Source organism: Mauremys reevesii, linkage group 9, assembly GCF_016161935.1.
Source record: "Mauremys reevesii isolate NIE-2019 linkage group 9, ASM1616193v1, whole genome shotgun sequence".
NCBI lineage: Eukaryota > Metazoa > Chordata > Testudines > Geoemydidae > Mauremys > Mauremys reevesii.
The window spans coordinates 102,803,875-102,822,463 of record NC_052631.1 but is presented as its reverse complement, the minus strand read 5'-3'; the positions used below and the strand labels follow the sequence as shown (position 1 = coordinate 102,822,463).

The 18,589-nt window shown below is 48.6% G+C and overlaps 1 protein-coding gene across 3 annotated transcripts in view; it reads right to left on the bottom strand.

Annotated features, from left to right (window-relative positions):
• Positions 1-1,172: 1,172 nt before the first annotated feature.
• MED12 (mediator complex subunit 12) overlaps positions 1,173-18,589 on the bottom strand; it is a 68,639-nt gene continuing 51,222 nt past the window's right edge. The window contains exons 38-44 of one of the 3 annotated variants that reach the window (XM_039488442.1): positions 18,294-18,499; positions 17,571-17,651; positions 17,075-17,292; positions 15,694-15,868; positions 7,230-7,400; positions 6,944-7,025; positions 1,173-1,597 (exon numbers count right to left, since the gene is read on the bottom strand). In XM_039488442.1, the coding sequence (XP_039344376.1) occupies positions 1,554-1,597; positions 6,944-7,025; positions 7,230-7,400; positions 15,694-15,868; positions 17,075-17,292; positions 17,571-17,651; positions 18,294-18,499 (977 nt within the window). In that variant the 3' untranslated portion in view covers positions 1,173-1,553. The remainder of the gene's footprint in view (positions 1,598-6,943; positions 7,026-7,229; positions 7,401-15,693; positions 15,869-17,074; positions 17,293-17,570; positions 17,652-18,293; positions 18,500-18,589) is intronic. The other 2 variants (XM_039488443.1, XM_039488444.1) reach the window with 2 other exon arrangements.

Here is an 18,589-nt window from a genome sequence, read left to right as displayed (position 1 = left end):
TCATATGAGACAGGACCTGCTCACAGAATCTGGCAAGAACAGGGCTGATATTGCAGAAATACATATTTCTAAGAAGTGCTAAGCACAGAGTACTCACACAAACACATCCCAATATTAAGTGGTACCAGAACATCCCGATGTCAAGGATGGTTCAAAAACATTCCCCAAGAGCAACAGGAACACACTGACCCCTCCTAAAAGATAAGGTCAGAATGACAGTACGTAATAGAGATGTTTTGATTGAACCAACATGTACAAGATGGTAATTAGCCACGTCAGAAGGCAGTGACTATGTCAGAGGCAGTACGTAACTTGTTTGTATCAAGGTATACAAAGATAATCAAGAGAGTATCTTTGTTAGCTGAGGGGGGAATGAAAAGTCTCACCATTCACTGAACCATGTCCATTGTCACGGACATACCTGTCTTAGTATCCTTGTAGTCTGCCAGGTGCTATTACTGTACGTTTGTCGACAATAAACCTGGCCTGGTGCCTTCTTACCTTAACAGATCTTGTGGTCATTGGGTGGTTCACTCAAGGTCTGCTGTGCTGTCTGTCTGCGCAGAGCTGGGACAGAACACAGGAAGAATACACACACACACACACAGCCAAACATCTGACCACAGTTCTTTCTGTCCTTAGATTCTATCTTGAAAGTCTACATGAGGTCTAGAATGTGTTAGCTGCCATACCTCACCTCCTTCCTCGATACCTTTTATCCTCACCAGGACAAACCCTAGCAGGTTCGGGACCCTGGATGTGCAGGCATCTTGATCCCACCAGTGGAAGTGTGCAGGGACCATTTGTTCTCTGTGTATCGGTAACAAGGCACTGCTGCTTAAAGGGCAGCTCTGAATCACTATCCAAACCCTCCTCCCAACTAGTGAACACAGGGAGAGAACAACTTGGGGAAAAACAGGCAAGCAAGAGATGAGATACCCATTCCCCACACCAACCTGATGAGGCTGAACAATGTACTTATTTAGGAGCAGGAAAGTTGCAGACAATAGTTCTTGAGATTTGATGTGTATAGTTCACCTGGCCCTGTATGGGAGTAGTTCAGGGCAAGATCTGTGGGAATGCAGGGGAATCGGGAGAGGGAGCAGGCTAGGGTCATGGGGCTCAGACTCTGAACACGCACATGTGCGCGCACACACACACACACACACCCCTTTCGCAAAGTAAGCTCTCTGTATTTGTCTGAGGACGTCTGCCATACAGGGTTTCATCTGGTATAAATAAAGTACAAAATCTTACAATGTCTTAATCATTATTTTAACAAAAATACTAAAAACTTAGTAAAAACTGAAACCAAAGGGGGAGGGGAGACTACCAATCACACGGGATCTCCATAAACCTTTGTAGAAACCGGAGTAAAAACATTTTCTCTGTATGATAAAAATCACTCCCTCCCCTCCAAGAAGGGCAGCTGCAGAACATGGCGTCTGTGCAGGTGTCCCAGGGACAGAGGGGTTGGGAACAGCCCCCACTGGGGGAGGCTGTATCCAGTCCACAGTGATGTCTCCCTCTGGATCGGGCCCAAGTGCCATGACTCAGTAGCGTCCAAATGGGTTGCTGTTCTGCTGTGGCTGTGTATCTGTTCAGATCAAACACAAAGTTAGACAATCACAGGATTCTGGTCTATCAGCTCTGCAATTCAGAGTCTGATTGTGAAGCGGAGGGGCTAGGTAGGCAAGAGAAGGGGGCTACCCAGGTCTTCGTCTGGGACACTACACCTGTGTATCACTTGTGGCACTTGATGCTCTGCTCAAATGCCAGACACTCTGGTGCCAGCTCCTGGGGCTTAGGATAGCAGTACTATCAAAATTCCACATGCTTCTGGAAAGGTGGGGATAAAGTCTGTCAAACCCAGATCTCTGCGCCTCTTCTGCTCAGCTCCACACCGCTCCTTGGTGTGAAATAGGTGTGGACCAATATGGCACTGAAAGGGAGTGGGTAGCTGCCTAGGTGATGAGGTTGGAAGCTGAATTATCCTCTGGGCTTTTCTCTTTTAAACAGAACACCCGTAACCCCTAGTTCTGTGCAGCACCCCTGCCACACAGAAACCCAAACACTGCTACCGCCACCAGGTGGGTGCACAGCATGAGCTGCGCTAGGCCAGCTAACTACCCTGGAGTTCCCATCAATCATCTAACCTGAAGAAAACTTAGGAACATCAGCTAGTGCAGAATTCAGGAGCATGTCATCAGTGCTCACAGACCACACTGGTTCCCACTTACTATCCAGGTGCAAATCCAGGTGCTGGTTTCAAGATCTATCTGGCTTGAGAACAGGCTACCTTAGAGATCTGCCTCCCCTCAAACTCCAGCCCAACTCGGATACCCCTGCTGATCATCTTTAGATGCAGAGCCAGACTTCTATGACTTGTTGGTTTAATGTTACCTGGTGAGTGGGAGCATTCAGAGTCTGTCATTCCATTACAAAATGCAGCCATACAGCATGCTGCTGGACAGGCCCTCAGCAGGGCAAACCCAGCCCCAACCCCACACTGGGAAAGCCTGCTGGTCACAGGGGCGCTGGAGAGATGTTTTCCCCCCCTCTACAAGAGTTTTAGTCAAATTCACTGCTCATGAAGGCATCAGCCTGACAGCCCTGGAGACTAACAGTACAGCACAGACAAAAGCAGCGCAAGCATCTCCTGCCCTGGGTCTCATCCTGAGCTGGACAGGGAGGAGCATGACTCACCCAATGCTTTGTGCTCTCTGCTGAGACTAACCAAATGGGAGTGATCTGTGCCAAGTGGGATGGTGCTTTCAGCGGTGTGGATGTGTGCACTTGGAATACAGCAGTCTCCAAGACACACTCTAGCTGGGATACGTCACGGGGGTTTATCTCTAGCTGCAGCCTCTTTCATACAGCAAGAAGTTGCAAGGTTTCTGCTGGATACAAGACCTTGCCCCAGTAACAGCAAAATGATCTACATGGGAGCATGCCCAGGCTCTCGGAAGCTCCAGCTAGAGAAAAAGGAGCAACCCTTGGAGTGGTGCTTCTTACAGGGAACATCATACACCTGTGCTCTGGGATCTGATTGGCCCCACATTCACTGCTGGTGCAATCTGGGGGGATGGTTTCACTCTATAAAGACCTTTATGATTTAGGGCCTGTCTACACTACAACTTTAAACTCAGTGGGTAACCAGTTAGTGACATGGCCAGCTTGAAACACAGCTTGTGTCTATACACAACACAATCACTACTCAGGGAGGCATTGGCCTTGCCGCGAGAAACATAATTTTCTTCCTATAACCCAGTCCACAGGCTTTCTGCAGCGCAGACCTACTAAAATCATGACAGTGTAACCTGCATGGCTGGTCCTCTGTCCTTTTCCACTCTGCAAGAGGGCAATGCATTCTGGGATGCCACCTGAGCTGCTTGTGCCACTCTGTGTGTGTTCTCCAGGCACCCTCCCCATCCTGAGGCCCTGTGGGAGAGCAGCTCTGACTTTCAGGAATGCACTGACATAGCGAGGTAGCACAGTGGGTGAGTCCACACAGCAGTTCTTTATACAACTCAGCCCCGCTTATTGTAACCAGGACAGAAGAGAGATTCATGAGCCGGTTACAAAAATGATTATAGTTGTGCTGTAAACAGGTCCTTAGAGGCAGCCTCTCTCTGTACTTTCACATTAGCCCCTGGAGCCACGTGCACTAGAAGCCCCTCAGACTGGACTAACTGGGGGCACTCAGCCCTAGAATTCACTTCCTTCACTGCAGAGGAGGACATGCTGCAAGGCCTAGGCGGTTTGCTCAGGCATTCTCAGAGGGACCAGGGCAATATGTGGTTAGGCTGATGGACACAGGTGCTGACTCCGTAGGTGCTCTGGGGCTGGAACACCCACGGGGAAAAATTAGTGGGTGCTCTGGACCCACCAGCAGCCAAACTCCCCTCACCCCCCGCCCCACCTCTCCTCCTCCCCCACCCTGTTCCTCCACCTACCTCCCAGCACTTCCCGCTGCTAAACACCTGTTTGGCGGCACTTAGGACTTTCTGGGAAGGAGGGGGGAGGAGCAGGGACTTGGAGGAAGGAGGTGGAATGGGGGCGGGAAGGGGCATGGACTTTGGGGAAAGGTTGGAATGGGGGCGGGGTGAGGGCAGGGGCAGGGTCGAGCACCCACCAGAAACAGTGGAAGTCGGTGCCTATGCTGATGGATAGCATTAATGTTGGCTGTTATTTAGCGTGGAGTCTTCTAGAGGCTGATTGTAAATGCACTTTTTACATAGGAAAGATAAAACATGACTTCTGCAGTGGCATAAGTGTTCCTGGTGCTTTTCAGACAAAGAAAGTCACAGGCCCTGTCCCGTGAAGTGCACATTCTAGGGATCTATGTAAAGAAATCCAATCAACCAAGTCCACACAAGACTACCACGTGGCTGGTACTGAGCACTGCCAGATTTCAACCTGGAACCTAGAAGTGAAAGGCTCCATAACTCAATCAGGCAACCAGTTATGTCATGATACAGGGTGGAAATGGTGGCCTAGACGGGAAAAGGACCATTTACCCCAGTCACCAACCACCCTGCGCCTCCGAATTCTTTTTCTTGACTGTCACTATGGCTCTCAACACCTTGGAGAAACTCTGCAATCTCACTTGCATCTCACTGGCTCGGTGTAGAATGCAGCCCCAGTGAAGCATATACAAGCACCAGAAGGAATATGTAATAGCCCATAAAGGAATAGCTAATAGTCCCTGCAGTCTCAGCCTCATAAGGAAAAGAATGCTGGGATGCAAAGGAAGAATTTAGTAGGAGCCGGAATCCAATCTTAAATTGTATTTAGAAAACTGCAAAGTGATGGCATCACTGTGTTGGATGGTTTTGCTGCACTGAGATGTGGTCATTGGGGCAGGGTTCAATGCACCTAGGCACAGCCATGGCTGGGCTGCATCCTGGGAAGTAAGGCAGCATATGTTTGCATACAGCATTCCTTTGGGGAAGGCTCTGGCTTGGATGTTTAACAGTTTAATTGCCAGTTTTATTATATAAAATTACTGACATGATCTCTACAACAGCAGGGTGGCCTGGAGGGATACACTGCCCCGCTGGGGCTCAGGCAGCATCCCACATGGCAGTGCTCAATAAAAAAAGTCTCTCACTGACCATGTCCTGAATAAAGCATCTCCCTGGCTGCCCCATCAGGCACAAGCTCCAGAATTTATACTCCCGTTGAGATCGTTGGGAGCCAGCAACGACGGAGGCAGTGGCACTGACACAGTGGTACATCCAGAAAAGCAGACCTGACATGTTTGGGAGAGCTGCCCGACAGCCTCCATAGACACTGCTGCCCTGGCCCCTCCGTCTGCAACAGGTCTAGAAGGCTGCTCACTTGGTTGGTAGTACTGTGTGCTCCTCTCTCTGCCTGCTATGGTCATATGAACATAGGACTGGCTATACTGGGTCAGACCAATGGTCCATCTAGCCAAGTATCCTGTCTTCTGAAAGTGGCCAGTGCCAGATGCTTCAGAGGGAATGAACAGAACAGGGCAGTTAATGCATGATCCAAACTCAGCTTCTGGCAGTCAGAGGCTTAGGGATCTGGCAGTCAGATGCATGGGGTTGCATCTCTGACCATCTTGGCTAATAGCCATTGATGGACCTGTCCGCCATTAACTTACCTAATTCTTTTTTGAACTCTGTTATAGTTTTGGCCTTCACAACATCCCCTGGCAATGAGTTCCACAGGGTGGCTGTGCTTTGAGTGAAGAAGTGCTTCCTTCTGTTTGTTTTAAACCTGCAGCCTATTAATTTTATTGGGTGACCCCTGGTTCTTATGTTATGTGAAGGGATAAATAACACTTCCTTAATCACTTTCTCCACACCAGTCATGATTTTATAGTCCTCTATCTTATCCCCACCCTTAATTGTCTCTTTTCCAAGCTGAACAGTCCTAGTCTTTTTAATCTCTCCTCATGTGGAAGCTGTTCCAGACCCATAATGGTTTCTATTGCCTCTCTCTATCCTTTTTCCATTTCTAATACATCTTTTTTGAGATGGGGCAACCAGATCTGCAGACAGTATTTAAGCTGTGGTAGTACCATGGATCTATATAGTGGCATTATGATATTTACTGTTTTACTAGCTATCCCTTTCTTAATGGTTCCATTCTGTTTGCTTTTTTGACCACCAGTGCACTTTGAGCAGATGTTTTCAGAGCACTATCCACAATGACTCCAGGATCTCTTTCTTGAGTGGTAACAGCTAATTTAGACTCCATCATTTGGTATGAATAGTTGGGATTATGTTTTTCAATGTGCATTACTTTGCATTTATCAACAATAAATTTCATCTGCCATTTTCTTGCCCAGTCATCAGTTTTATGAGATTCCCTTTGTAGCTCTTTGCAGTCTGCCTGGGACTTAACTATCTCGGGTAACTTTGTATCATCTGAAAACTTGGGCACCTCACTGTTTACCCCTTTTTCCAGATTATTTATGACTATGTTGAATGGGACTGGTCCCAGTAAAGATCCCTGGAGGACACCATGATTTACCCCTTTCCATTCTGAAAACTGACCATTTATCTCTACTCTTTATTTCCTGTCTTTTAACCAGTTACTGACCCATGAGAGAACCTTCCCTCTTATCCCATGGCAGCTTACTTTGCTTAAGAGCTTTTGGTGAGGGACCTTGTCAAAGGCTTTCCAAAAGTCTAAGAACACTATATCCACTGGATCACCCTTGTCCACGTTTGTTGATCCCCTCAAAAAATTCTAATAGATTGGTGAGGCCTGATTTCCCTTTACAAAGTCATGTTGGCTCTTCCCCAACAATCTGTGTTCACAGAGAGATGATGTGTAAAGAGACAGAGAAGCCTGGGCTTGCCCTCCCCTTGCTATCACGTTACACCAGGGCCTGTTCTATGGAGAAAGACACTTTGGATGGGGCAGGGAGAAGAGGTAAGAAAAACGAAGAGTGCTAATTTCTTACTAGAGAGTTGCTGCTGAAGCTGTCGGACCAGGGCAGCTGTTTGCTGCTGCTGCTGTGTCTGCTGGAGACCCTGGCGCTGGAACTAGAGAGAGAGAAACATGATTAACAAGTGCCACTAGGCTGGTGGGGACTCAGCGGTCACACAAGCAGCCAGCAAACGCTCCCTGTGTTAGGCAGCAGCTAGCGGGGTGGAGAAGGAGAGTGCTGCAGGGAGCAGGTCGGAGGATCTATGAACGGTTGGGCTGTGACGAATGACTCTTCCCCTCTAGCTCTGTGACACACTTACAATGGGCTGTTGAGGAGGAAGAGTCTGCATCCCCAGGCCAGGAGGCTGGCTCTGGGCTTGTGGCTGAGGGACTGTGGACACCTGTGGCTGTTGCTGTGGTGGTGCCTGTTGCTGCTGTTGCTGCTGCTGTTGCTGTTGTTGCTGCTGCTGTTGTTGCTGCTGCTGCTGCTGCTGAAAAAGAAGCAGCAGAAGAGACCATTAGGGATGTGTCATGGGGAGGGCTATACAATAAGATAGGCAGCCTAGGGAATATTACAGGGAAAAATCTGTGATTCAATAAACAAACAGTGACCTTCCCTGGCTGCCCCTCAACCTAACCATTTGATGTGGTTTTCTTATAGGTGCCATGGCAGAAGTGACTTCCCTCAAGTCACAGAGAATCTGTGGCAGGGCTCAGAGCAGAGCCTAGATCATCCAAATCCCTGTGTCCTGCGCCTTAACCGTAAGGCCAGCTGTCCTCTCTACAAGGCTTGCGGTGGCACCTGACATGGTCCAGCACAGGAAAAGTTAGTTGTGTCTATGCTGTCTGTGACGTCACAATCAAAGAGCCACGCTCGAATGGACTTTATTGATGGTGATGTTTGGGAAAAGTCTGGACCTGCTTTTTTTCTTTAACTGAAAAAGCAAAGAACAAAATAAAAGGGTAAACATGCATGCTATGTTGTGTGCATGAAGAAATGACTCACCTTGTGCAGTAACGATGGTTCTTCGAGATGTGTGTCCCTACGGTGCTCCACTGTAGGTGTGTCTGCGTCCCTGCGCTACTGATTGGAGAGCAGTGTCCATTCAGCCTGCGCATGCACTGCCTCACCCCCTCATGCCCTGCCACAAGGCTAACCAGTGTTGCTCAGGTGAACCCCTCCTCAGTTCCTTCTCTACTGCAAAGTGAATGATGAAAACTCCGAAGTAGAAGGGAGGAGAGTGGGTCGTGGAGCACCCATAGGGACACACATCTGCACAAGGTGAGTAACTTCTTCTAGTAGTGTTCCTATGGTTGCTCCATTGTAGGTGACTCCCGAGCAGTATCCCCTGCTGGAGGCTGTGGCTTTGGAGTAGAGTCTCTGATGGATGACAGTACCATGGTGCCAAATCTGGCGTCTGCAGCAGAGTCCCCAAGGATGGCATAATGTTCAGCAAATGTATGTGCAGATGCCAAGGTAACTGCTCTGTAGATTTCTGATATAGGGATACCCTTGGAGAAGGCAACTGAGGAGGAAACCAATCTCACAGAATGTGAGAGATTGTAGATGGGGTGCCAAACTGCACATCTGATAACAGAGTTTGATAGTTCGAGACCCATTTAGAGAATTTTTGAGCTGAAATTGCTATGCCCTCTAGCCCTGTCCATGACGGAGAGGAAGAGTCTTGGAGATTTTCTAAAAACTCTTGTCCTGTCCAAATAATAGACCACGGTTCTCCTTACATCGAGTATATGGAGGATGAACTGGCCTATTATGCTGGTGAGGCTTGGGTTAAAAGGTTGGAAGGTGAATGAGTTGGTTCACATGAAATGTGGAAGTCACCTTGGGAGTGAACTTCGGATGTGGTCTAAGCAAGACTTTGTCAGGGAAGAACACCATAATTATGATGCATTTTATGCAAGATAAGTCATGTGAGGTGTCATTGGAAAAGGTATGATTTGCTTAATATGACTGTTCTATTTGTATGCGTGTATCATTTTTGTATCTGAAGTTATTAATGTGGACTATGTATCTACATTTTAAATTTAGTTACACCTGGGTAACACCCACTAGACAAGATGCTTTCAGTCTAGAAAGCTGGTTGGAAAGGGCCTATTCAGGTGAATGTGCCATTAAGGAGAGCAATAGGCATTAAGAGAAGCTTATCTCCCACCTGGTGAGCCTTACTGAGAACACAGACAGCCTGTGAGTGATGGCTGCTATGACTATACAAGGACATGTGACCAGGCCCCATGATGCTGGTCTCCATCTTGGGATGTCAGTATTTTTCCACGGACTGGTCTGGGAACCAAGCTTTGGAACAAAGGGTTCCCACCATATGCAAAAGCTATATGAGGCAGGAAGTGACATCATCTGGAGTTCTTCACTCCCCACACAGGAAGATTCCTGGAAATATCTGAGGAACAAAGACTGAACTGGAGGAAGTACTGGACCAAGGCTAAAGGGATTTCTAGCCTTTGTATGAAACACCTGGGGATTCCAAGCTGTAAAGCAAGTGCAACTTGCCCCTTAAGACCCTTGTATCATCTCTTAGGGTGAGAATCTGCTAATTCATATCCAATCTATTTAGTATATTAAGCTTAATTTGTGTTTTTTGTTTATTGCTAGGTAATCTGCTTTGATCTATATCTTTGACCATATCGGTGCACATAACAAAATTCATTCCGTACATGTGTGGGAAAAATTAGAAGGAACACTGTTTAGGACTACAGGTAGAGTGGCTGCATCCAGGGTAACTCTTTTGAACTGGCACCAGATCTCGAATCTAGTCCACTTCTATAGGTAAGTACGATGGGTAGCCACTTTCCTAGTGTGCAATAACACTTCCTGTACCTCTTCAGAGCATGATGTTTCTATGTGTTGGAACCATGAAGGAGCCAGGCTTTAAGCCGTAGTATCCATAAGTTGGGATGGAGAGTGTTTCTCTCATTCTGCAAGAGGAGGTAAGGAGTTGTTGGAAGAGTCATCGGTGGACACAGCACCAGTTGTGACAGGTAAGGGTACCATGTTTGTTTGGGTCAGGTGGGAGCAATCGGTATGATGTTTGCTTTTTCTCTTTTTATTTTCAACAGGAATTTCAGCAACAGAGGAAAAGGGAGAAAGGTGGAAAGAAAGCTCTTGTCTCACGAGAGGAGGCAAGTGTCCCCCATAGAGTGCTGGCCAATGGCCACTCTGGAGCAGTACCATGGACATTTCTTGTTCTGGTAAGTAGCAAGCAAGTCTATTATCAGTGTCCCCCATTGTTGGAATATGTCAGAGTACCACTGAACCTATCTCCCACTTGTGGCTGTGTGGGAATTTGCGGCTGAGACTGTCCGCTATCGTGTTGTGTATTCTTGGTAGTTAAGCTGCTGATATTGTAACATTGTAGGAAATAAACCAGTTCCATAGCTTTAGTGCTTCCACTGGTGCTTCCTTGATGGTTTATGTAATATATGCATGCTACATTGTCTGTCATGACCTTTGTGCACGTGCCTCTGATCAGCAGAAGGAAACGAGCACACACGTTCCTGACCGCTCTGAGTTTGAGTAGACTGATGTGAAGGCACGTCTCGGAGGGAGACCATTTGTCCTGCACTGTGAGATCGTTGAGATGTGCGCCCCATCCTATCAGAGATGCGTCAGTGGTGAGAAATAGTGATGGGGAAGGCTGAGTGAACAGGATTCCCATCCAGGCGTTTGCTGGTCTTTCCATGGATTCAAGGATTGTTTGATTTTGGTGGGCATCAATAGGAGTTTATCTATGTTGTCGTTGTTTGGTCTGTAAACCGAACGGAACCATAATTGGAGGCATCTCATGTGAAGTCTGGCCTGAGCTATCATCTATGTGCCTGTGGCCATGTGCCCCAGAAGCTGAAGCCAATATTTGAGGGCTGGAGTGCACTGTCTCTATAAGTGTGGACAGACTGAGGAACCTGTATTGTGGGAGAAACGCTCTTGCTCATAATCGACATTGGCTCCTATGAATTCTAGTCTCTGTACCAGTATTAATGTTGATTTTTTGCATTGATTTGTAGGTCCAGATTCTTGAACAGATCCAGAGCAATACTGGTAACTCACTGGGTTTTGATGAAGGAATGCGCCCTGAAGAGACGATCGTCCAGGTAAGGGTAGATCATAATGCCCTTGGAATGTAGATGAGCTGCCACCACAAACAAGATCTTGAAGACTACTGTGGGGGCCAATGAGAGAGCAAAAGGGAGTACTCTATACTGTTAGTGATCCTGGTCTAGTGTCAATCTGAGATATCTTCTGTGACACGGTATGATTGAAATGTGGAAGTACGCATCTTGGAGGTCAAGGGCCATGAACCAGTCACCTTTTTCTAATGCTTGAATAATAAAGTGACCATCTTGAACTTCTGAGCCGTGACAAATTTGTTGAGCACCCTGAGGTCTAGTATGGGTCTCCAACTTTGCTTTTTCTTGGGCATCAGATAATAGCGAGAGTAAAAGTATTTGCGTCTTAGATGTACTGGTTTTATGGATCCTACACTGAGGAGATGGTCTATCTTTTGTCGTAATAGGTTCTTATGAGAAGGGTCACTGAAGAGGGATGCGGAAGGGTGTTTGGGGGGGAGAGGAAATAGATGGAGTACCAATCTCGAATAAATCTCCAGTACTCATTTGTCAGAGGTTATCCGTTCCCAGGTGCTGCAGAATGGATCAAGATGCCGGCATCCATAGGGATGAGAGGGGTTTTCAAACATTGGATGATATTGAAGAGATTGGTCTGATGGCACCTCAACCAACCCAACAAAACTGTCGTTTTGAGATGGATAGCTACGAAGAAGTAGGTTGAGGGCCTGAAGATTTCCATTTGGAGAACCTGGACTTCTTTATTGGGGGTTCATACAAGCATTGGGATGAATATTGTGACAAGTGGGCGAAACAAAGGTGTGTAGATTCTGAGCAATCAAAGAGTAGCCCTGGAATCTTTTAAAGTGTGAAGGGAAGTGTCCGTCTTTTCCATAAAGAGCTTTGTATCTTCAAAGAGAAGGTCCTCTACGGTTGTTTGCACTTCTTTGGGGAAACCGAATAACTGGAGACAAGAAACTCATTTCATCACGACAGCAGTGGAGATGGAACGTGCTGTCGTGTCAGCTGCATTGAGTGCAGACTGGAGTGACATCTTTGCCACTTGCTGGCCTTCATTAATTATGGCTTTGAATTGATCCTTGTGAGAATCTGGGAGCTGCTCAATAAAAGACCTGAATTTTGAGTAGATGATGTAATCGTATTTTGCCATTAAGGGTTGACAGTTTGCAATACAGAACTGTAAAGTGCTGATGAGTATATTTTTCTCCCCAAAAGATAGAGGCGCTTCCAGTCCCAGTCATAGGGGCCAGATTTCAGATGATGCTGATGGCCTCTTGAGCTCAGCACGTCCACAATGATTGAATTGGGGGGTGGGTGGGAGAAGAGAAATTCTGTGTCTTTCGCCGGTATGTAACACTTTTTATCAGCCCACTGGCATGTTGGTGAGACCGATGCCAGGGTCTGCCATATGAGTTTGACAGGGTCTAAGTAAAATGTCCAATAGTTTATGGTGTGACTCGGTCACCTCTTGTAATGGTAGTTGTAATGCATCTGCCACCCTATGAGCTAGCTCCTGGAAAAGCTTGAAATCATCTGCCACGATGGAGAAGGGGGCATCACTGTCTCATCTGGTGATGAAGATGAGAAGTTGGTCGGGGAGGGGGTAATCTCCTCCTCGACTTCAGCCTCTTGTTCCCTCCTGACTATTCAGGAGGCTTGGATGCCCTCAATGCAGTGGGTATCTCATAGGCTCCTGACAGGCCAAGCTAGAGCCATGAGAGACATGGTGTCTCTGTGCCTGCCAAGGATCCCAATAAGGCCATTGAGAGGGTGGGAAAGGCCCTGGAGGTTGGTACCATGGCTGCCCATACCAAGGAGACTCGGGGTCAGAGGGGCAGTACAGTTGAGGTCATACTGGAAATGGGTACCATAGGGTGCATGAGAGGAGTGGCGGGAGACTACATCTTCTTGCTCACTATCCGTCTCAGCACTCGAAAATGGGGGTGCATGGCATGATGTCACTGATGAGCCTGGAGCTCTGGGTGGACTCAGTGCTTGGGCCCCGGTACCGAGTAGAGGTGAGTCCAGTGCATCAAACACCAAAACATCTGTCGTGTACTGGAAATCTGGTGGTGCCACAGTCATTGGTACCAGTAGCATTTAGCGGTGCTGAGATGTCTGCACCGAAGGGGTTGGCAATGCTGTCCTGATTGCGCGGTCTGCCAGTGCCTGGCGTGACGGTACCAACATTGAGGTCTGCACCTCAGGAGCCTTCTCCAGGGTGGATTCTTTAGTTTTCTTATGCCCAGGCAGTACCAATGATTCCTTGCCTGTGTCCATCGGTCCTTAGGCAGTCCCAGATGTTCTGTTGGGGTGGTAGGTTCCATGCAAGCCCCTGGTACAGGATTCGGTACCAATGATACCAAGCAAGCTGAGATAGTTTTTGGCTTCATCAGGGCTCACTGTCGGGACTACTGGCCCTTTTCTTAGAGGCCTTGTGAGAGTGGCTCGTGGTTGACTTCTTAGGCTCACCACCCTTAGATTTAGAGGGTTACGGTGAGAATTCCTGCTGTCCGGAGTCTTGGTGCAACTCCGAGAGTGGTTGGAGGGCCGCTTCCATTAGAAGAAGCTTGAGTCTCAGCTCTCTATCCTTTCTAGATCTGTGTTTCAATTGTTGGCATAAACTATACTTCTGTGGGATGTGGTTCTCTTCGAGACAGCAGACGCACTGAGGTCAGTCAGTCACTGGGATAGATTATTTGCAACTGAGACACTTCTTGAAGCTCGGTGAACCAGGCATAACCCTGTTCGGGGGGGGGGGAAGGGGAGGAACCCCTGATGGGTGGGGGAGGGGGGGTAGAAGAAAAACTAAATCTAAAGTAAAGTTTATTGTTGTTTTTTTTTTAAGCTAAATAAATCAATCAAAGATAAAGGAGTGAAAAAGAAAAGAGGGCTCTAAAAGATTAGAGAAACAATTAGCAATTCTATAGAAAGTAATGATCCACTGACGGACTGCTAAAGCTCCATCTCTAGCCAAGAGCAGTTGAGAAGGAACCGGGGAGGGTTTGCCCCTGCAGTGCTTAGCCCTGTGGCAGACTGGGGTGGGGGAGTGTGCATGCTTGGGCCAAACGGACACTGCTACAAAATTCTCTGATCAGCAGCGCAGGGACTCAGATAAACCTACAGCAGAACACCCATAAGGGATACTACTTGAAGAAGTAGTAGACCTTACAATCAGTTAGGGAATACAGTTCACTTGAACCCAGTAGCCCCAAAAAATCATTGTTTAAAGTAAAATTTCCCTTGTAATTCTCAATCGATTTCTACCATTTCAGGAGCAGGTGTGTTAATACCTATGTTACTGTGTCATGTCATGCATCCAATATTCATCAAACCCTACTCTAAATCCAGGGAATAATCCACTTCCATTAACACACAGATACTCTTAATCTAGGAGAAGTTTCTATCTGAGGGCTCACCTAAAATTAGCACATCACTGTCTACTGTAAGACTGCATACAAGGAACAAGTGAGGAGCCCTTTGCAGTTAACAACCACCAAAAGGAAATAAAAGCTGAATATTAGGGGACATTTTGTAATAATGAAATCTCCTAGCCCATGGGACAGCCTCCCAAAGGCAAGGCTGGAAGCCTCACCAAGGTCTACCTGGGACACATCACACTGGAAAAAGCCAGAGGGCTCAGCCTCATCTACATATAAACTGTCAAAACAATTTAGCTGCCTTTAAGGCCCATCCCTGTGATTTTGGGCAGGACTGTGCACACGCTCATTTCAGAATAAGTGAAATAGGAATGTACCCACAGACTCAGACTAAGCTCACTAGAGGTGGGAATTACAGTCACCGTAGTCATTTCCATTCTAGCTACATGACCCTATAACGTCTCCTATATGGAAAAGTCCTGCCCTCGCCTCAGGTTGGGAGGGGATCTCCAGTTAAAGAGGTTCCCTGAGAAGCCTGGACACATCTGGCTCACAAAGAAAGTCTAAAGCAGCATTGGAGAGACAAGGTGGGTGAGATAATATCTTTTACTGGACCAACTTCAAGTGGTGAGTGACACAAGCCTTTGAGCCACATGCTGTGTGTGGCTCAAAAGCTTCTCTCGCTCACCAACAGAAGTGAGTCCAATAAAAGATATGACCTCACCTACCTTATCTCTGTAATACCCTGGCACTGGCATGGCTACAACTCATTGCATGAAGCAGCACTAGGCAGTGACGTACCAGTAAAGCTCAGTGCTTAGCACCACTGCAACACTAACTGTTTTGTGAGCCAAACTTCTGCCAGTATTTCAAAGGCTCAGCTGGAGCCAAGAGCAGTGGGGAGCAAATCAATGGGGGATAGACCCAACAGATTTTCCTAGTTCCTGATTTTTCTACTATGTATGTCAGATGACTTGAAAGTGACAGCAAAGCAATGCCCCCAGGTCTCTACACCAGGAGCACACAATTCCTAGGAAGGGAGAACATCTTCTCAGGAGAGAGATTAGCAAAGAAGCAGCCGAACAGGCATCTTAGTCGCCTATCATACAAGAGTGACAGAGAGCACTCCTGCTGTCATCAGCTCCCCCTGCTGGCAATGACGGAGTACTGCACAGATTTGAGGACACATCTGAGCTAGTGGTGCTCGACAGGCCCCCCACCCCTCAACTCCGGCTCTTCAGATGATGTGAGAGAAGGTGAAAAAAAGAAGCAGGCCTTCACTTACCCTCAGCATCTGCTGCTGTTGCTGCTGCTGCTGCTGCTGCCTCAGGTACTGCTGCTGCTGCTGCTGCTGATCAGGTAATATCTGACTGGGTCGGATTCCTGATGGAACCCCTTGTGCACTCATATGATTCATCCCGCTCATCATAGGCGCTTGCTGTATCGACTGATGAGGAAACCTTACACAACAAGGAGAAGGATCAGTGGCTCTTGTGGATCCAGACAAAGCCTGGAGATAGAGGAGCCTCCCTAAACCCAGCCTGAGCTTCTCAGGTCTCCACTAGCAGGGGGGTGGACCAGCCCAGGTCTACACGAGCAGGGCGGTTGACCTAAGATACGCAACTTCAGCTACACAAATACCGTAGCTGAAGTTGGCGTATCTTAGGTCGACTTACCTGGCCATGAGGACGGTGGCGAGTCGACCGCTGCCGCTCCCCCGTCGATTCCGCTTCCACCTCTCGCGCGCTGGAGTTCTGGAGTCGACGGGGAGGGCGATTGGGGATCGATTTTATTGCATCTACGCTAGATGCAATAAATCGACCCCTGATAAATCAATCACTACCCACCAATCCGGCAGGTAGTGAAGACCTGCCCTAAGAAAACCAAATGCATCAGAGCAAGCATGGCCAGAACCAGAACCTTCCACATCACCAATTCAGAGAGCCCAGAACACTCACTGGGACCCATGCACCCTCTCAACTAGTCTTGTATGCAGGACTCTCCCTGTACTTTTTCAAAGGTTTGTCCAGTCTAGGTTAAAAAGTCTCAAGCAACAGGACTCCGAGCCCTGCTCCTGGGGACAATTTCCTGGCTGTATCCATCTCCCTGGTGGAGAACGATGGTGCATCCAATGCTTTCCCCCTGGGGGGATGGACAATCTCCCAGCCAGATCCATCCCCTGCTCAGGGAGTGACAGAGCACCCAGTTCTTCCCCTGGGGCGATGATTCCCTGGCCAGAGCCACCTGTTTGAGAGTGACTGGGGTCCCAGCCCTTCTCCCCTGGGGTCAGGTCCAAATCTGTGGTTAATGATTTCTCTATCCTTCAGCCTATATTCCCTCTTTCTTAATTCGATCCCTCCCTACTGGTCACAGCCTCTTAACCCCTCTCCCTGCTTGGGGTTTATACACATCTCTCCCCATGCTATTCACTGAATTCCCTCCTGGCTGTAATATCTTTCTGGGTCTGACAAGGAACTGGACAAGACCATCAGCTCAGGAGGCACAAAGGATTCCAAGATGCTGAATGCTACAGCACCAGAGCCATAGCCCTGGGGCCACAAGGCTTTTCACAGGCCCCTATCTACTAGTCCTGTCTAAGCAGTTACATTGGAGAAGTTCCCTGTGCAATACCAATAGCTGCTCAGCACCTGCAGGTTGGGAGGTACCTCTGTGTGTTGCCCAGGGCGTGGCCATAGCCGGGGGCCTGCTGATGCACATAGCCACTTGGTCTCTGCTGCATCTGTCTGACAGGATCCACGAGAGCTGGGTTTGAGCTGGGATGGGAATTCTGGTAGGGCTGGCTGGAATAGTTGGGAGGTACCATTGTACTGGACTGAGGGGGATGCTGCTGCAGGCCTATATGGGAGACGTAAGGTGTGTAACCCTGAGGGGGAGAAAAAGCCTTGGTTAAATGTGCTGGGATACAGAGGGAGTGCTGGGGAGAGAATTTCCCACTGGGACACAGAGATGGCAGCATTAGAAATCCAGAGCCTCATGGTCCACTTCGCTCTCTTCCCAGAGACTGGCATTTTCATGACAGTTCGCAAGTGGGGACACCAGGTGGCTCCAGGGCCCTGCAGCAGGAGTTCACACAGTGCTGGCTGCGCCTGAACCCACTGGCCCTTCATCCCCCTCCTCCCTGCCAGAGAAAGCCCCACTCACCTGGGAAGGCTGCAGGGCTCCATAGGAAGGGGTAGGGGTCATGTGACGCACTGGCGGCTGCCCCAGCATTCCCTGGCCCTGCTGGAAAGGAGCACGAGACAGTCACACTCAGGAAAGCGCAGACCTAGGACCATCCAGCTCCCTCTTTGCCATCCTCTGGGCATACGTGAGCTCCTCCCAGCAGTGCTCTGGCAGCACTCCCCAGGCCAGACACAACAGCCCGTCCTCTCCACAACTCAGTCTGGCAGGAATGTCATGGCCACATGGGACCCAGCCGTGAGCAACTGGGCTCGCAGAGACCCCACCTTCCAATCAGGACAAGGCCTTGGAGAGTATGTTGGCCCCACAGTCCCAGTGATACTAACCCCTACCTTCCCCCGTGCTGGCCCCACAGATGCAGTGACACTAACCCCTGCCCTCCCCAGACTTGGGCCTGGCGCCCCCTGCTGGCCCTGCAGCCACAATGACACTAGCTCATTCTCAGTGTCAGTCTCCCCATCACGGCTGATTCAATCAATGATGTGGGCACACAAAGAAGGAAAGGAACCAAGGACCCAGATGATGCCAAATGCTATAGAAACACCAGCCACCTGAGGCAGACGGAAATGCAGGGTTAGGAAGAGCGTTGGGGAGTTTGTTTTCCAGCATGAATAAGAAAATGAAAACCAGTGAGCACAACCCAGGACCCACTGTGCTCTGGGACGACTGCGCAGCAATTCGTACCAGCTTAGCCTGAAGTTGCTGGCGGAGCAGCTGCCCTTGGGAAACTGGAGGCTGCTGTCTGTAGACTGCTGGCTTGTAGGAAGTGTCAATTCCCATCATGCCACTCATCCCCGAAGGCAGCACCCCACTGTAGGAGGGCCGACTCTGCACCAGCTTTCCCAGAGGCACGCGTACTGGTCTGTATGAGGTATCCAGCCGAGGGCCACCTGCAATAGGAGGAGAAAGAGAAAGGGCCAGAGTCACACACATCCAGTCCACCACTGTCCCACCACACTAGGGCAGGAGCAGCTGCTAAG